The following is a 20,741-nucleotide window of genomic DNA, read 5'->3' as shown; positions in this document are numbered from 1 at the left end:
CTGATTGCCTGGTTGTCCTGTACGTGCCCCATGAGAGCACTCAAGATGATCTGCTCCCTAATCTTCCCTGGCAACGAGGTCAGACTGACAGGCCTGTAGTTCCCCGGATCCTCCTTCCGGCCCTTCTTGTAGATGGGCATCACATTTGCTAATTTCCAGTCACCTGGGACCTCCTTGGTTAGCCAGGACTGATGATAAATAATGGAAAGTGGCTTCATGAGCACTTCTGCCAGCTCCCTCAGTACCCTTGGGTGGAACCCATCTGGTCCCATAGACTTATGCATGTCTAAGTGGCATAGCTAGTCTCTAACCATTTTCTCTTGGATTATGGAGGCTTCACTCTGCTCCCTGTCCCTGTCTTCCAGCTCACGAGGCTGGGTACCCAGAGAACAACTCGCGTTACTACTAAGGACTGAGGCAAAGAAGGCATTAAGCACCTCAGCCTTTTCCTCATCCTTTGTCACCATGTTACCTCCCGCATCCAGTAAAGGATGGAGATTCTCTTTGGTTCTCCTCTTGTGGCTAATGTATTTGTAGAAACATTTTTTATTGCCTTTACAGCAGTGGCTAGATTAAGTTCCAGCTGGGCTTTGGCCCTTCTAATTTTTTCCCTGCATAGCCTCACAATATCCTTATAGTCCTCCTGAGTTGCATGCCCCATCTTCCGAAGCCCATAAACTCTCCTTTTTTTCCTGAGTTCCAGCCAAAGCTCTCTGTTCAGCTAGGCTGGTCTTCTTCCCCGCTGGCTCATCTTCCAGCATATGGGGACAGCCTACTCCTGCGCCTTTAAGATTTCTTTTTTGTTGTTGATTTTTAGCAGAAATAAACTTCTGAAAACAAAAACATTAGGGAGAGGCTGAGAGAGCTGGGATATTTTAGCCTGGAGAAGAAAAGGCTCGGGGGAGGAGGGTTTGTCTTACTGGTGTGTATTAACACCTGATAAGATGAGAGGGTGTAAAGAAGATGGAGCCAGATTCTTCGTGGTGATATCCATTGACAAGACTTGAAGCAATAAGCACAAATTGAAACCCAGGAAATTCCACTTAAAAATAAGTGAAAGCTTTTTTACTGTGAGGGTAAATACTGGCACAGGTTGCCCAGAGAGGTCATGGAGTCTCTGACCTTGGAGGTATTCAAAACCCATCCAGATATAGTCCTGGGTAGCTAGCACTAGGTGACCCTTCTTTGAGGAGGGCACTGGACTAGAGGAGCTCCAGAGGTCCCTTCCAACCTCTGCTATTCTGTGATTTGTGGTACTAGTAGACTTCTCTATCTATAAATATTATTGTTACTTCCGCTTAAAATAAAATACCAAATTACTGCTTAGTTCTCAAATACACATGTAATAGAATTACTAAAGCTCTGTAATGAAAAGGAATTAATGAAGCTGTTAGATTAACCAGATTTTGATATCACTCTGAATTTTCATCCTATGTGTGCTGAAAGTTTGTCTCCTAGGTTTTAACACAGTTTATAATGTTTATGTCACTAACATAGGAATTTGTTTGATTGCTATCAATCCTGATAAGATATACAGCTGTGGTTCATGTAATTCAGATATGTTTGTATTTAATACAGTAAATCATATAAACATGCACTTTGAAAGGTTGATTTAAATTAAGAAAGGATATTTCCATGATTGTAAGAATCTGAATTGTAATAAGATGCTTCCACTTGTCATTCACTAGCAGTATTCTATATGAGTGAAGTTTACCCTCACACTGAATATCTGATGTATTATGGAGAGCAACAGATATACATGTGAAATAATGATCTCCCCAGATATTTCCCTAAAGATTTAATTCCATGGTGAGTATTTGGCTAGAGATAAGATATATTGAAAAAGAACAAAAAAGCAGTTTTCAGTGTTGGATACTCTGTCCCAAACTTTCTTTTTTTATTCTGTTGATTCTTAGTTTTCTGGTGCATCAGCAAGATGAGCCACATTGTTTTTGTGATCTCCAGTTAATAGGCTTAAGACATAGAGTTAACATAAGCAATGCATTTAAATTCATAGTCACTGATAGTAGCATTATATATGCATCCTCAGTAAACTTTGTAAAAATAAGTTATAAGTGCAAAGGATCACAGAATACATACTCATGTTACTTGCCAAAATAAAATGGAATTTCACAGATTTCTTTTTTTAATAAAATTGTCAAAATCTTTTTTAAAGAGGAAAGAACTACGTATGTTAAATGCTTTTATATTCATTGCACTTGTATGTCATAGTCACCAGAAACATATAATTGCAGTGTATTTGTAATTTCTAAAGTGACACAGGCCCTACAGTTTCAGGAAAAAAAGGAAGGTCTAAACTCATAAATGATTTGATGGTGTGAGGGGTAAAATAGTTGAAACAGCTTATGTAAGCACAGAATTTAAGAGTACAGATAAATTAAGAAGCTCTTCTCTTTTCAATATAACTATAGTGTCTTTGATCTTGAGTAAGGATTTACAAAGCACAAAAATCAATAAAGATTCCATTCTAAAAAAATGCATTTCATTTACTATCTTGGTGAATACAAGCAGCAATTGACAGCAACACTGACATCCTCTTGTCTTCTTGTAAAGTTATATATGTAAATCTATGAAGGAGCCTGACACATGATTTCTGCTACGCTAGAGATGAGTTAAAATTCCAAATCATGAATGTAGCTTATGAATAAGAGTTAAATTTTGAGTAATGAAGGGAGACAGTTTCAATAGGGACATACCTTTGTGTGGAATTGACTTTCTGCAAGTTGCATTCCAGGCATGTTTTTAAAGCAAAGATCAGACTGAATGCAAAGCAATTTATTATAGAAAACATGACCAAGCAAATACATACTTAAAGCAAACTGTAATGTGAAGCATAGATACTATTTCCAGAAGTAAATCCCTAGAGATGCCTGATCATACAAGGATAACAGCTACTCAGTGTAAGAGTAGTAGTAGTAGTATGAGTTAGCTCTTTACTACATCCCTGATATTTAAACACAAATTTCTACCACCACCACTTTAGCAATGCTTAAAAGTAAAGGACCTTTTTGCTGTGCTCTTATACGTTTCCTACCTTGGAACTGAGCATTAAATCCCTTTCGTCGGTGGTTGCTGTCAGATGTAAAATGGAGTCGTAACCAGTTTTTACTGCTGATAACAGGAGAAGGTAGATTCATACCAGTCAACCTGGAAAAAGAAAAAAAAGAGTCTAATGTAAACAATTTAAAAATTCATGTGTGCAGTACTTAAAGGAGAATAAAAAAATCCCAACAAAAGAGCCAAAACATATTGTTGTACTGTTTACAATGTATTTGACAACAGTGATTCACTGTCATCCAATCTCAATTTATTACTAGTTTAGTAACTAGTATCCTGGGAGAAATATTTTCTTTTCCATTACAGCAAGCCATTTTATGGTCGAAACTCCTATCTCCAAACTACTCTTTTGTGAATTAAAGAAGAAAAGCAATCTTGTGCGCATGTGTGTGTGCACGTGTGTATGTATGCATGCATGTGTAAAATCATTTAGCAAGAAATAAGCAAATTCCATTATGACAAAATTTCATAATGTGACTCCCTGTTGTGTCAGTTAACTCACAGGAAACCAAATGCCCAAGAGTTATGGGCACTATTTATTGTTAAGCTTGGGTGGCAAATTGTTGGTGCATAGCTATCTTGCTAGAACCTTTTTTGTGTGTATTAACTCCTTGTGACGGACAGAGTTTGTATGCCTTAAACAACTTGTTTGACAACTCTGGCTGGAGTAGGGTATGTGTACTACAGAGGCCTGCAAGTCTGGCAAGAGATAAGGGCCGTGGGAACAGAACAATACCCCTGCTGTGCCTTAATTGTTGTGATTTACAACTCTGGCTGAAGGAAGAGATAAGTTCTGCGGAGGCAGGATGGTATCTTTTCCTTGGGGCCCGCCTACATGTGCAACAACTTTGCAAGGCCTCAACCACGCTTGTGCAGAAGCAGGGTCATACAGCAGACACCACAACTAGGGGATCACGACCACCAGACACCCCTTGGGGGACCACCGACTCATTTCGAGAACAATCTAAGACTACAAAGCGCAGGCGTCCCAATTAGCATGGGAAGCGAGCGGAGAGGGGGAGACAAGAGGGATGTTACCATCCTCTCCTATCTCGCATGCAAATGACCTAAAGTATTTAGACCTTCTCACTTGGGATGCTGGTGCGCGCTCCCGCCCGCCACCTGAGGACTGATCCTGCAAGCGATTTACCGGAGGAGCAACTCTGCAAGCAACTTATCAACTCTACAGACAACTTGCTTCTCTGGATCCAAGGGTGGTGATCTCTCTTTTCCTCTCTCTCATAGTCTCTATCCTCTTTCTCTTTTCCTTTTTCCTTTCCTCTCTTTTCTCAATGCCTTTAGAAACCCAAGACACTTACAACCATGCAACTTTCCCTGTATTAATAAATTGTTCTTAATTTCATACCAGTTATTTACTAGTTGTGACCAGGTCGTAACACTCCTACATATATTTAATAAAAAATTGAAGTTTAAACACAACCGAATACAGGCTAACTAGCTTGCATTAACTATGGATATTGTGAAGAAAGAGTGCACACAAAGAATTTGTCCAATGTAGGCAACAGGCTTGGACTACATTGGGTCATACCATAATCTACCACTGCACCACATCATTTGTTAACATGAACACGCTCAAGTAGTTAACACAGAGTACTGATATGCTGTAAATTCATGTCTTAGTTTACGAGGTGGCTTTTTTTTTTTGTATGACCATACTCCAAGTTTCAGATTTAGACTTTTTTTTTCCTTTCTGAATAACTCTGGAGAACTACAAGAAATGTAGTTTCTGCCTTTCAAAAAGGAGTATTTTTACATTTCAAAACGTTGGGACCAGCATTTAATAGTTCTTACAGGTGTTGGACAAAACATTCAGCCCTGTACATGTCTCTATATCTCACTCAAATAGACTTTTATACTTTACATACTCTTCCATACACTCTTTAGACCATTTTAGAGCATAACGTATTTTAAATACTCCTTAGATCAGGCACTCTAAATATTTCTATGAACTGGCATTTGCTATTTCAAAGCTACTTAGAATTTGGATGTAGCTATAGAAACTATGGTGATATAATTCAAAGGAAAAGAAAAAATAAAACCATATGTGGAATACCAAAAATATTTAAATTGCTAGTACCTCTTAGCTATTGACACAATACATGCTAAATCTAAAAGTTTTTACTATATGTAGACTGCAGTTCACATCACTGAATTGAGAACTCATATGTCCAAATACACAAATTTATCTATCTCCTAGAAATCGTGCTTTAGGGGTTGGTTTTCTTTTTTAAATGAAATATACATGAAGTAACGGTCTATCTGGCATATTCAGAGCTCTGGCTTTCAAAGTTTGAAAAGCTCCTGGCTGAAATATTAAATTGTTATATGAATTAAATTGTACATTAATAAAAGAGTAAAAGAACATCATTACAAAAGCACATTCAAAGCAGATCTTTCATTTAATTATCTATATTTCTAATAAACAGCTATTTCCCAGACACACAATGCGCACAAATATTTTCAGATCTATGTGAACTCTACAAAGTACAGCTAAATAGTCTCAAATCTTCCCATTATCCTAAGGAAGATAATGATAATAAAATCATGACACTCAGAGAGTATTGTAAACAACGTATTTTACCAGAGTTGTAATTTAGGTATATGATTTTTATGTTATTGAATACTAGACAGGAATATGTTCTTTACCAGCAATGCTGCTTGTGTTTTAATTAAAGGAAATGAGAAAGGAAATATGACACAGCAGCTAATTTAGTTGTAAGGCTGGTTTGGGAAGCAAGCTTATAACCAGTGTATGACACGTGCTTTTTTTCTGTAAAGTATTCAAAACTTCTTCACTGTAGTACACAAATTCAGAAATGGCAAGAATTCTGAATGGGGGGTTAGACTGCAATCCTGTGGCCCACACATGTACATCAAAGGAGGTGCCTCTACACAAAGTACATCACTCTGTGGCATTCATCTTGTGCAGGTGGGGCTTCCCATGGACAACATCAGAGTCTCCAGTAACAGCAGATCTAAAAGTTTGTGCATACAGTGTAAAATTGCTCCTTACATGTTAACTGACTATTTAACTGGAACTTCTGAAGGACAGAAAACCTAACCAAGCTGTGTGAAAAAGAGAGGTTGACATGGTCACTGCTTAAAGTGGCAGACTGCCGCCTGAGTTGGTACAGCAGGCAGACCTGTAACTCACACAAAAGTTGAAGATAGTATGAGAAACTGGTTTGTTTCCTTCTTACTTATTTCTCGGTCTTATTTATCAGGGAATAGGACTTGAATATAGTATCTCCATCACACAGCAAATGTAAAAATGTAACAAAAGTTTTAATAATATTACCAGCATGCTCCTTGGAAAAAAGTAAAAACCAGTACTGTCAATGAAAGTTCATTTCCAGTCCCACAAAGGTGAATATTATATCCAATGCAAAAGATTCCAGATGTAGGGCAGAGGTCCCTAAAACACATGGTCATTCATTTTTATGGTATACAAAATGCAACTCCATGGCCAGGGCAAGGGTTTTTAAGCCCTTTGAGTTCACCAACAGAGAGGCTGGACACCACTGCTCAACTAATAAAAGACAGAATGAACCCTCCCAGTCCCACAAAGAACAACACAGTGCTTCTTCTGAGGCTGCAGAAAGAGGAGGAACATTTCATTTGAGCTTTACCAACTGAGGTACATCACATACCACAATTTCTGGCTTAGTGCCCATTTTCTCTCTGTGTGCTAGCATTAGTGCAACATGCTTCCTCTGACTCAGTGCAGCCTTTACTGTTATGGGCTAACTTTTGATATTAATTGAGTGTTCATGGAAAACAAGAAGTTTGGTTATGTCCGTATTAGTAAATTGAACAGTGGCACTTCACACTAATTTCTGCTTGAGAGTCTACACTATTAAAGGTTACAACAACAACAACAAATCATAGAAATGTAGAATCACAGAAAGGTTTGGGTTGGAAGGGATCTTTAAAGACCATCTAGTCCAACACCCCTGCCATGGGCAGAGACATCTTTCACTGGATCAGGTTGCTCAAAGCCCCATCCAGCCTGACCTTAAACACTTCCAGGGATGGGGCATCCACTTCTCTGGGCAACCTGTTCCAGTGTCTCAACACCCTCATCATGAAACTGTTCTGCTCATGATTGACTAGTGCTCCCTCAATCTTTCCTGGGTACAGTGTAGGCATTAGTCTAAACTACAGAACCCCAATAGGCTTTGTAAATGTGACCACCTCTTCTGAGGTGTTCAGGAAACATTGACAGGCAGGACTTAATCATGCCGTAGGTTGCTCTGAAAGCAAAGGTGCAACCAAAGCAAAGTCATCTCTATTTCAATACACACAGTATTCATTCCTGTTGCATATGAACAGAAATAGAGTAATTTTAGCTCAGATTAGGTAGTAACTCTAAAATCAGATGAAGACTTGGAACTCTTTTATATCAGACAGAAATTATTCAGATGAGGTAAAGAACTACATTTCTTAATATCAAAGTTCTCCTTAGAAGCTTTCACGCTTTGATCTTTATTTAGGATTCCTCCAATGTTGTCTAAAAAGAATACTGGAAGTCTTTCTCACTTCTTTTTTAACTGAAGACATTTATTGTTTCAGCAGCAATACAAAAGCGATCAAATCCTTCAGTTATGTTTGATTTCTGCCCCTGCTCTGAAAAGGGTAATGCTTTTCTGAAACTGATTCTAAGGCCTAGCATGTGATAGCATGACTTGGATAGAAGTGATATCTATTTAAATTACATTAATCAAGTTTTTCATATACACACATGTATATATAGTTATTTGGGCATTTTCTGGAAATACTTGATCTGATTTGCAGAAGTGTTGAGTTTTCATCTCCACTACTGATGTCAGACAGGCTCTTAGCTTCTAACATCAGGAGGTTAAAACTGGTTGTCACCTGGACGAGTAACAGGTTTGAACGCTCTGTGCTGAACAGTATTTGCGGTCACACGCTGAATGGGGATTAAAGGAAACAAAGTAGCTGTTCATCCACTGAGTATCAAACATTCAGTGACCTGTCAAAGAGCAATCCCATGGGAAAAAAAACAAACCAACAGCACATCATTTTTCAAATACCATCACATAATGATGCATTTACCTGAGGGCTCAGGATGAAGATTGCATGGGGAACCTCAAATCTCTCATTTCTGCATACTAGATGTTGCACTGTGCTCTATGGAACAAGGCAGACTTCCAGAGAATTCCTATGCATGTTGCCTGTTACAGCATCATAAAGAACTAAAGGGCCAAGTTTTGAGAGCTTTATGGTATATTAGTATCATACTACACCTCTGCTGATAAACACTGCTTCTCACAAGAAATAATGAGAAATAATTAAACCATCTCAGCTACTCTTCTAGATCTGAAGGCAGCCTGACCGCAGCAGGATCAGAGATAGAAGAGGAGGCTCTCTTACTGTTGATTATTGCAAGGAGTAGATAAACTTTTTCATGTTTTAGTACTTTAAGTGATGTTTTAATGTTGATTCTTACTCCATAATTTCCTCAGACAGATACTAATCTACTGTTTATACAAGTAATGAGGCATTTTGTTTTCATATAATCTTGAAGGAGTAATGTTTTCCTTATGTCTGGCATGTCAGATATAGAAGCATAACATCCTTTGAAGTCTGTTGCATTATCAAGAGACTGTGATAGGTTTTATCAAAATTATAACTAACAGGTTTGTCATTAAAATATTTTTTTTCTAGCTAAAATTTTCCAGTAGTTATAAAATCTTGCTTGACTCAAAATCAGGTTTAGCAAAACTACTTTACATTTTATTAAGAGAATTATCTAGAGAGGAAGAACAATTTTGGGTTTCATTGTGGATTTGCTAAGAAAAGAAAGTAATTAATGTTTTTGACTGAACAATTAAACCAAAATTTGTTTTCTTTATAGGGTTCTTAACATTGTTTTGACAATAATCAAAAGATAATATATGCTTATCATGGAAAATTATTGATATTTCACTTTTGTTAAATTGAAAATGCAGGAAAAAAATAAATACATGAAATCTGTGGGATTTGGAGGGCTTTTTGTTAACTCATTTACCCTTATCCTTCTAATTTAGCTATTTTTGTGCTCAGTCAAGCATCTATATGTGGTTGAATTAACATTATTTGTTCAAAAATATAGTAAAATAATAAATAAAATTAATTGAATCAAGTGTAAACAAAATGAAAAGAGATTTGAAAATACAAGCTGTATAAGGACTAGTTCAGACTAAAAAACCCCACAGAAGCCATCCAACAAAACTCATTATGCATCAGTTTTTAATACTTCTGCTATTTCTGTATTCTTCTAACCACAAAAGTATTTATATTTTTAATTATTTTTTTTTTGAAATATTGTAAAACATTTATTGAGTTTCCATAACAGGTCTCTGGGTTAGGAGCTGAAGAGAGAAAAGAGTGTACCTTAATTTTCGATTTGGAACTAACTTCCATTCTGCAATCTTCTCAGCTAAAATATTTATATGAATATCCATGCAGATGCATGTCAAAACGAGAACTTCCATCATCCCTTGCTGCTTGACAAAATAACAGGAAGTGGTTTACAAAGGGGTGAAGTATGATGGCTGCAGTAAATACACGAAGACAATGTGTGTCCACATATATATATACACTCTGTACATGTATTATATATATTCTCTATGTATGTAAAGAAATATCTATATTCAATATAGATATGTTAAAAAGGGATATTAGAGGTCTATAACCTCAAACTCATTGTAACACGAGGATAGCCAAGACTGTATCTGGTATCAACCAAGAGCAAGTAATGAGCTGCATTTGTCCCGTGTTTGTCAATGTATAACTTTATGAGCTGTGTTAGAGGGCACATGTGACATTGAAACATGCATACTGTGGCTGCAGCTTCACACAGAGACGAGATGCTCTAACAAGTGGCTGCTGCCTAAAAGAAGTGTGACGTTCTTTTCTGTTCTTCCTCCTGCATTTATTACTCCTTCCTCAGTCCTTTGCTTCTGTATTGCCCCTCTTCACGTGTACCAATTTTGATTCTTGCTGGAATTTCTGTGAACTGATTTAATTCATTAAAATGGCAGAAAATTATCCACATTTTTTTTCCCTCCAGCTGGGACATCTATGTGCCATTTTAGTGGCACACAGTGAATTAAACTGCTCATGGAAAAGAGAGACAAGTCACAGCTAGCACGAATTCACTGTCAGGACCACAGGAAAGTAAAGTTGAATGGAGACTCACTGCATGTTGTGCGGCTGGAGCTGCAGGTTGCCACTGGGGAAGGAAGAATTTACAGCTAAATATAAGTTAGGGGACAACTCAACAAAATATTAATGGAAAATTAATTCCATTAGATCAGCAGACAGCTGGTCTAACAACAAGACTATTTGCATTACCAATTAAGTGAAATAATACTTATTTTGCTTGATAAGAGAGGCCAGACTATCTCCTAGATAAGAACTAAACATAAGAGTTTCAGAGAAAAAGTTTAAATTGTTTCTCATTCATGTGGAATTTAAAATAAGAGACTATTTATAACAGCTAACATAATCTACCAGGAAAGGGTACAGAACTGGGGAGAGGGAGGGAGAACGGGAGTGTGAGATGTTTCTCGTTTTCTCATTTAAAGCAATTACATCAAGCATGATTTTTCTCTCCCTTCTTCACCTGTTTCCAAAACCATATGTAAATGGTTGTTTATTCTGGATGCTGTGAATAAATACTTTCATTTGCATTTTACCGTGCCAGGGAAGATTAAGGAGCAGATCATCTTCAGTGCCATCAGGCAGCACATACAGGACAACCAGGCAATCAGGCCCAGTCAACATCGGTTTATGAAAGGCAGGTCCTGCTTGACTAACCTGATCACCTTCTATGACAAGGTGATCCGCTTACTGGATGAGGGAAAGGTTATGGATATTGTCTACCTAGACTTTAGTAAAGCCTTTGACGCAGTCTCCCACAGCATTCTCCTGGAGAAACTGGCTGCTCATGGCTTGGATGGGCGTACACTTCAGTGTAGAGGGGTTTTTGGAGCAGAATGGTCATGTAATGAGCCAGAAGTATGAGAGTATGGAGTGAAGGCCTAGCTGCGTGAGAAGATTCATGTAGCTAGTGTCAACAAGCCGACCTTCGAGAGATGAGGAAAAACAGCAGCTGAGCAAACAAGAATTGAGGGAGTAGCCGGTGGGAGCCGAACACGGAGGAGAAGAAACAAGAACTGATGGAGCCAATTAAGGAAGGACCAGTGGCAGAGCAGTGACCAATCAACACATCAAAGAAGAGTACGTTTAGTAATATTAACGAATAGCAATGCACATGCTTACAGCCAGGGAAAGTACAAAATGTATAAAAGGGACAGCTTATGCTTAATAAAGGTCTTCACTTTGATTCACATTGGATTTTGTGGAGGCGTGTTCCTTCTCCTCAGATGGTGACCCTGATGAGACGCTGATCGACGGCAAGTTCGGGGAATAGCCCAGAAGGAGGTACACCGGCTGGAGTACGGCTCAGCAGGTCTGAAGACCGGGGCGAGACGGAGGACAACTCGCAAGAAAAGAAAAGAACGTTGCAACGGGACACTTAGTGAGGTGAGCAGCCGGGGGAAAAAGGAGATGGGCCAAAATATTTCTAAAGAAGAAAGTGCGATAGGCTTCTCCTACATATCCTCTCTAAGAGAGGAGTGAAACATGATGAGCATTTGCTCCGGAGACTGTTAGTTTGGTGTCGAGAGCATGGGTTCCCTTCGGACCCCCAGAGCGCTTTTAAGGTGGACACTTGGGAAGATATTGGAAAGGGTTTATGGGAAGCGATAAGCAGTGGGGAAAAGGAGGCAATAGAACTGGCAACTGCATGGAGGGCTGTTCTTACTGCTCTTCAAGAAATGAAAGCAGAGAGGGCTGTTGCAGCAGGGGCTTTTACGGCTCTGCGTCCAACAGAGGTTAACCCTGGGGTGAGAGGTCTTCGTGTTTTTGGTCAGCCGCCAATACCGGTTTTTTCAAACCCCTCCGCACCACCAGAAGAGCAGGAGAAAATTGAAATACCCCCTAAACCAACAGGGGAGCCCCCTAAACCGGAGGAAATGGAGGTTGATGAGCATCAGCCCAAGCCCACCCCCCCACCCTTCAAGCCTCCGCGAGCCGCCAATCTCGCAAATCGCGCCGAATACGAATATCCCCCTCTGCCCCCGTCGTCTCCCCCATCGCCTGCCGGCGGTCCAGGGAAATTTAAGGATCCGGTGGCTTGGGCGGAAAAATTGTTAGCAAAATTACAAGACCTGGAAAGACAGACGACCTTAACTGAGTGACAGCATAAGGAGGAGCAGAGGAGAGAAGAAGAAAGGGAACGCCTACGCGGGGGGGCCAGGGGGGCCGGGGCGGGTGCTGAGGCGGCTGGGACTAGCCGCATGAGAAATATGGATGGGAATGTTGGTATGCACTCTGTCATGGGGGACGGGGGAGGAGACGATCCGCGATTACGGTGGCGAGGAGTTATACAGAATGCGCTAGTGGAGGGGGAGATTCTGCCCACAGCTTTCCCAGTTATTTTGGGAAATCGGAGAGAACCACCGCACTGGGTAGGATTACAGTGGGAGATTGTTAAGGAGGCACAGAAAGCGGTACAACAAAATGGGTTGCATGCACCTTATACCCAAGCATTTATAAATAGTATCTTTATGTCTATGCTTTTAACACCTTTTGATTTTAAGCAATTGATGGCGATGATTTTAACCCCGATGCAGGAACTCTTGTGGCGGACGAGGTGGCATGACGCAGCACAGGCTGCAGCGGTGGAAAACCTGGGGAGGGGAGATAATGATCCTCTTTTAGGGATAACATTTGACCAACTGGTGGGAGAAGGGCAGTTTAGTGATCCACAACGACAGGCACGACTTAGACCAGAAGCCTTGGCACTTACTGCCACCTTAGCCCGAGAGGCTTTTAAAACCCTCCCAGAAGATGGGAAAGTAATTCCTGCCTATACAAAAATAAGGCAAGGTCCATCTGAGCCTTATATGACATTTTTAGAAAGATTGCGTGAAGCATTGGAAAGGGCATCGCTGACCGATGTAGCTCGAGAGGCGTTGCTAATGTCGTTGGCAGTCGACAATGCTAATCCTACTTGTAAGCGCATTTTACAGACATTACCCAAAAATTCTAGCCTGGCAGAAATGATGGATGCATGTGAGCGCGTAGGAACAACGGAAGAAACAGCAGGATACATGGCGTCAGCCTTTGCGGCTGCGGTGAAACCTCTAGTACGATCAGGGAGAGGCGATCAGGGACCAAAATGTTACAACTGTGGCAAACCGGGACACCTTAAGGCTCAATGCCGAGTAAAAAGTCACGAGTTTGCAGGGACCTGCAATCGTTGCCAGAAATACGGTCACCGTGCAGATGAATGCCGATCTAGATTCACTAAGCAGGGAACTCGGCTGGGAAACGGGGGGGCGAGCGCGAGGAGACCCAGCGCGATGACACAAAACAGGTCTTCTACCCGGGCTGCCTGGATGGCGTCGCCGCCGCCACAAGAGGGAGTGCTGGGGTCGACATTGCCACAGCAGTAGAGGTGACTCTGATAGACCCGCAAGTACAATGTATACCCACCGATATGAAAGGCCCACTGGGTCACGGGTTGAGTGCCTTACTTATCGGGCGATCCTCTACGACCCGAAAAGGTCTTTTCGTTTTACCTGGTATAATCGATGCCGATTTTACAGGGGTCATATCTATTATGGTATGGACCCCCTGCCACCAATTCATATACCCAAAGGAGAAAAAATTGGACAACTGGTCCCCTTTAAATCAGCTGTGCCCACAGCTGGGAATCAGATAAGAGGGGCTGGGGGTTTTGGATCAACAGGCCAGGCTGACATTTATCTGGCAGTGGATATCAGCAAGGCAAAACCAACAGAACGGGTAACACTAAAAGAACCTGGTGGGAAAACTTGCGTGGTAATTATGCTGATTGATACTGGAGCAGACGTTACAATAATCAGTCAAGCAGCGTGGCCTCATTCGTGGCCATTGGAGATCCCCCCTACGCCCATTTTGGGGGTCGGGGGAATACAGACCACTAAAATCAGTACAAATGTGATTTGTTGCAAATTGCAGGATGGGAGTACCTGTACAGTAAGACCATATGTGATGCCTGTCCCCATTTGTTTACTGGGGAGAGATGCATTAAGTCAATTAGGGGCACGTTTGGTAACTAACAGTGAGGGTTTTTAGAGGCGGCCATTGATGAAGGGCGACCAATCCTAAAACTAACCTGGAAAACAGAAACCCCAGTTTGGGTTGATCAATGGCCGCTGTCTGCAGAAAAAATCGCCCACCTCGAAAGCTTGGTACAGGAGCAACTGGAAAAAGGTCATATTGAGCCCACAACAAGCCCATGGAACACCCCAATATTTACTATTCCGAAAAAAAGTGGCAAATGGCGTTTGTTACATGACCTTCGAAAAATCAATGAGGTCATGGATGATATGGGAACCCTACAACCAGGGCTCCCATCCCCCAATATGATCCCTAAAGACTGGGACATTTTAATCATTGACTTAAAAGATTGTTTCTTCACCATCCCTTTGCACCCTGATGACTATCAGAAATTTGCTTTTTCGGTGCCATCAGTGAACAAAGCTGCACCTATGAAACGCTATCATTGGGTTGTGTTACCACAGGGAATGAAAAATTCACCGACAATGTGCCAAATGTATGTGGCCTGGGCACTTGCTCCTGTGCGAAGGAATTTTCCAAATTTGATTATATACCATTATATGGATGACATTCTAATAGCAGGGAAACAATTGGATAAAAAACAATTGATTCATACACTGCAGACTGAACTAGCAAAAGGTGGATTGCAAATAGCTCCAGAAAAGGTACAACTGGAGGAAAACTGGAAGTACCTGGGGTGGGAAATTACCAAAACAACTGTTAGACCCCAAAAACTAGAAATTCGTGTGAATATCAGTACTTTAAATGATGTACAAAAACTGTTGGGAGACCTCAATTGGGTGCGAACCCTGTGTGGTCTCACCAATGCTGAATTGGCACCTTTGATGCAATTGCTAAAGGGAGGAGGCGGTGCAGATGCCCCCCGCACATTGACACAGGAAGCTGAGCAGGCATTGAAACACCTGAGTACCAAAATACCTATGGCATACACTCACCGTTGGGACCCAGATTACAGTATTGGAGTATTGGTTATCAATCACGATCGCCACCCCCTGGCATTAATTATGCAGTGGGTGACTGACAAGGATCCTCTACATGTGCTGGAATGGATCTTTTTGCCTATGCAACCAAAACGTACCATCACTACGAAAGTAGAGGCCATAGCACAACTTGTAATGAAAGGAAGGCAGAGGGTTGTAGAGATAGCAGGCGTCGAACCTGCTTTTTTGGTTATTCCACTGGTTGCAGAGTATCTACAATGGGCATTACAAAATTCCATACCATTACAAGTTGCGTTATTGGATTATAGGGGCGAGTTGAAGGTACATCTACCCCCTCACAAATACTTCTCCGTGCTGCAATTGGGTCAATGGGAAGAATTACCAAAAAGGTCAGAACGTCCGGTCAGTGGTGTCACCGTTTTTACAGATGCTGGAGGCAAAGCTCAAAAAGCAGCACTAACATGGCTAGACAATGGGAAGTGGCATGGTAATTTTATCTGACATTCAAGGGTCTACACAACAATTAGAATTGCGAGCTGTGGTGGAGGTCTTCCGGCGATGGAACACAGCACCTGTTAATGTGGTATGTGACTCTTTATATGTCGTAGGGATTGTCCAGAGGATAGAGCGTGCTCTGCTCAAAGAGATAGCTAATGAACAACTATACCAACTTTTTCATGAATTATGGCTTTTGCTGACAGAGCGACTGCATCCATATTTCATCACACATATCCGTAGTCACACAGGACTCCTGGAAGGCTTAGCTGAAGGCAATGCTCGGGCAGACAAACTTGTCGCACCTGCCTGGGCTGCGCCTTCAATTGATTGCTTCGCTCAAGCACAACGATCCCATGCCTTTTTCCATCAATCTGCTAAGGTACTGTGGCGTCAGTTTGGGCTACGCAGTGCAGATGCACGTGGGATAGTCCAGTCCTGTCCAGACTGTCAACATCTTAGGGGTGGTTTAGCACCTGGTGTCAACCCCCGCGGTACTGGACCGTTGGAGATATGGCAAATGGATGTAACACACATCCCCGAATTTGGACGGCTGAAATATGTCCACGTGAGTGTTGACTGTTTCTCCCTTGCTACCTGGGCTACAGCACAAACAGGCGAATCCAGCAAACACGTTCAACGACACATGCGTTCTGCTATTGCAGCCCTGGGCATTCCACAGACGATTAAAACGGACAATGGCCCAGGCTATGTGGCACGTGCCACACAGGACTTTTTCCAACTGTGGGGTATAACACATATAACAGGTGTCCCACATTCACCAACGGGACAAGCTATTGTGGAGCGCATGAATCAAACTCTGAAACACCTTTTACAAAAACAAAAAGGGGGAGAGCCAGGGCTATCTCCTCCTGACAGGTTGTGTAAAGCGCTTTATGTACTAAACTTTTTACGCTTGCCACAGGACTACTCTGTACCTCCAGCAGTAAAACATGGTGCAGGGTTAAAGGGAGGTATGGAGGCTTTTCAGAAAGAACAGGAACAAGCCAAAGTGATGGTAAAAAATGGGGTGACTGGTGTGTGGGAAGGTCCAATGAAATTAATAACGTTGGGTCGAGGGTATGCATGTGTCGTTACAGATACAGGAGCCAAATGGGTACCAGCTAAGTGGGTGAAGCCGTGGCTACAAAAACAACCTGAACTACAGGAGCCAACTCAGGATCTGCCTCGGAACACTGACCTCTTGAGAGATCCAGTGCCCTGACTGCGGGAAGTGTGAAAAAAGGTTTGCGTGGGAGGTATAGAAAAGGGAGCAAAAGGCGCAGTCATAATGAAGCAAGGGGTTGTTTTTTCTGTGTTAAGCCTGCTTTGGATCCTGGACCTGACAAAAGGTCATCAACCGATAGTCCTTCCACCTACACCATGGAAGGGGAGTCACAACGTTTGGGTGACTCTGATGCGGAGCTTGAACCAGACGCAGTTTTGTGCCTCCTTAGCTCAGCCTGAACAACCCTTTCATACATTTCTAGTGGGTGTCCCCTTAAACAGATCTGAAAGTAAGGAGATAGTGGCAGGGTTGAATGTGCTGAAACAGAGCCTCTGTGAGAATGCAATGAAATGTGGCGAACATTGGGATTTATGGGACGATAGCTTGCCTGTCAGTCCCTTAGAGCCCCAAGAACTTGACATCCTAGGAACTTTAGAGGCAGAATCCTGTGTGTTTTTCAATTATACAGAGGGATCAAACATTTATCAGAACGACATAAAGAGATTACAAAATGTCACACCCAGTAATCCATTGTGGCAAAATGAATCTATCTGGTGTGCAAACGTAGGGCGTAGTCGAACAGAGCCAGCACCGGATTTGGCCATGCCTAGAAAATTACCAGAAGGTTTATTCCTAATTTGTGGAGATAGGGCTTGGCCAGGGCTGCCCAGTAAAAAACTGGGAGGTCCGTGTACCATAGGTAAATTAAGCTTACTAATGCCTACACGAAAGGTCATATTAAACCACATTAACCTACACAAGATTAAAAGAAGTGTCATTACCTTAGGGAAAGAATGTAAAGCTGAGGTAGAACTATGGTCTAGGACCAAAGTAGTTCTTTCTTCTATTTTTGCACCGGGTGTGGCTGCTGCACAAGGACTAACACAATTGCGAAATTTAGCTTGCTGGGTTGCAAAAAGAGCTGATCAAACTTCTAGAATTTTAGGAACATTAGCCAATGATGTAGATAGTATCCGACATGCTACCTTACAAAATAGAGCTGCTATAGATTTTTTATTATTAGTGCACGGTCACGGATGTCAGGAGTTTGATGGGATGTGTTGCATGGATCTGAACGATCATTCCAGGTCAATTCATAAGCAGATCAAAGAGCTCATGGATGCCACACAGAAAATACGGGAACAGCATGGGTTCCTGGATGACTGGTTGGGTAATTTGGGAATTGGAGGGTGGCTGGTCGGATTGATTAAAATGTTATTGATGGGATTGTTTGTGATTTGTATTATCATCCTTGTATTACCGTGTTTATTCTCCTGCTTGCAAAGGGCCCTGCAGCGGACAATAAACACGGCCTTTCTGGCTCAAGAAAAGAAAGGGGGAATTGTAGAGGGGTTTTTGGAGCAGAATGGTCATGTAATGAGCCAGAAGTATGAGAGTATGGAGTGAAGGCCTAGCTGCGTGAGAAGATTCATGTAGCTAGTGTCAACAAGCCGACCTTCAAGAGATGAGGAAAAACAGCAGCTGAGCAAACAAGAATTGAGGGAGTAGCCGGTGGGAGCCGAACACGGAGGAGAAGAAACAAGAACTGATGGAGCCAATTAAGGAAGGACCAGTGGCAGAGCAGTGACCAATCAACACATCAAAGAAGAGTACGTTTAGTAATATTAACGAATAGCAATGCACATGCTTACAGCCAGGGAAAGTACAAAATGTATAAAAGGGACAGCTTATGCTTAATAAAGGTCTTCACTTTGATTCACATTGGATTTTGTGGAGGCGTGTTCCTTCTCCTCACTTCAGTGGGTAAAAAACTGGCTGGACGGCTGGGCCCAAAGAGTTGTCGTGAACGGAGTTAAATCCAGTTGGTGGCTGGTCAGAAGTGGTGTTCCCCAGGGCTCAGTGTTGGGGCCAGTTCTCTTTAATATCTTTATCAATGATCTGGACAAGTGGATCAAGCGCACCCTCAGTAAGTTCGCAGATGACACCAAGTTGTGTGGGACTGTTGATCTGCTTGAGGGTAGGAAGGCTTTGAAGAGGGATCGGGACAGGCTGGATTGATGGGCCAAGGCCAACTGTATGAGATTCAACAAGGCTACGTGCTGGGTCCTGCACTTGGGGCACAACAACCCCATGCACCACAACAGCCTCGGGGAAGAGTGGCTGGAAAGCTGCCTGGTGGAAAAGGACCTGGGGGTGTTGATCGATGGCCAGCTGAATATGAGCCAGCAGTGTGCCCAGGTGGCCAAGAAGACCAACAGAATCCTAGCCTGTATCAGAAATAGTGTGGCCAGCAGGACAAGGGAAGTGATTGACCCTCCGTACTTGGTGCTGGTGAGGCTGCACCTTGAATACTGTGTTTGCTTTTGGGCCCCTCACTATAAGAAAGACATTGAGTTTCTGGAGAGAGTCCAAAGAAGGACAACGAAGCTGGTGAAGGGTCTAGAGCACAAGTCCTGTGAGGAGTAGCTGAGGGTACTAGGGTTGTTTAGCCTGGAGAAAAGGAGGCTGAGGGGAGACCTTATTCCTGTCTACATGTACCTGAAAGGAGGTTGTAGCAAGGAGGGTGTTAGTCTCTTCCCCTGGGTAACAAGCAATAGAACGAGAGGAAACAGCCTCAAGTTGCACCAGGAGAAGTTTGGATTGGATATTAAGAAAAATTTCTTCACGGGAAGGGTTATCAAGCAGTGGAACAGGCTGCCCAGGGGAGTGGTGGAGTCACCATCCCTGGAGGTATTTAAAAGATGGGTAGATGTGGTGCTTAGGGATGTGGTTTAGTGGTGAACTTGGTAGTGTTAGGTTAATGGTTGGACTCAACGATCTTAAAGGTCCTTTCCAATGAAAAAGATTCTATGATTCTATGACCACCTTAGCAAGTCTTACAGCACCCCTAGATACTTTCCTGAGAATTGTTCAGGATAACTGGGAAGGTGAATCATACTGACAGAGCTGCTTTGAGGTGAGTCAGGAAAAGTGATGACTGAGAGTCATCCAGATTTTACAAACACCTTAAGTCCTGAAGGACCACAAGGATTTTGCCGCAGAATTTTACATCAAAATATTTTTGTCAGTCTGGGCCTAAGAAAATAGATTGAATGAAACCCAAAATTGATAAGTATAAAAAGGATGGAAGAAAGGAAAACAAATGTAGATGAGTAAGGGAATAAGCCCAAGAATAAAGTCTTAACAAGAGATTTTCAATTTTAATGATTCAGATCCTTTTAATTGACTAGTCTAAGATTGCTATGTTTTTATTTGCTCAGTTTTCCTACTTGTTGAGAGTAGAAAGTTTAAACATTAATAGATGAGAGCATACTGTGAAATTTCCTCATCAAAATGAAATAACCAAACATTAAATAAAAGACTATGTTCCATAATTTTGTTATATGGAGCCACTGTGAAGTTATTACATTCATTAAGCTCATTAATAATTTCATTGTATTATAAACAAACATTGCTTGGTAAACATTTTGGATATATGTTTCATACGTTATGATTAAAAAGAGAAAAGTAAGAAGACTACTTTGTCTGTGATAATGAATTTTGAAAATCTGATGAAGATATAATAGATTTTCAAAGTCTGGTAAAATGTTACTCATTCCCTTCATTCCCTTCTCATGGCACTTATTAACTATTACATTGCAACATGTTGATGACAGATCTATTTAGAACTAAATTATTATAATTTAATATAAAATTATTTCATGTTATATGTTTTTTCCACTAAACAAAGTTTTAAGTGATAAGACCATAGTCAGATATCATCTGAGGTATTTTAGACTTCCGCTTTAGTTTGAGATGAATCTCACCTTAGAAATGCA

The 20,741-nt window shown here is 41.5% G+C and overlaps 1 protein-coding gene across 1 annotated transcript in view; it reads right to left on the bottom strand.

The window, feature by feature from the left end:
• CSMD1 (CUB and Sushi multiple domains 1) overlaps positions 1-20,741 on the bottom strand; it is a 1,320,281-nt gene that overhangs the window by 534,822 nt on the left and 764,718 nt on the right. The window contains 1 exon segment of the mRNA XM_068415956.1: positions 3,056-3,168. Within this exon segment, the coding sequence (XP_068272057.1) occupies positions 3,056-3,168 (113 nt within the window).

This window comes from Nyctibius grandis, chromosome 1, assembly GCF_013368605.1.
Source record: "Nyctibius grandis isolate bNycGra1 chromosome 1, bNycGra1.pri, whole genome shotgun sequence".
Taxonomy (NCBI): Eukaryota; Metazoa; Chordata; class Aves; order Nyctibiiformes; family Nyctibiidae; genus Nyctibius; species Nyctibius grandis.
The sequence above is the reverse complement of the archived record's forward strand: the minus strand, read 5'-3'. Positions and strand labels throughout refer to the sequence as shown.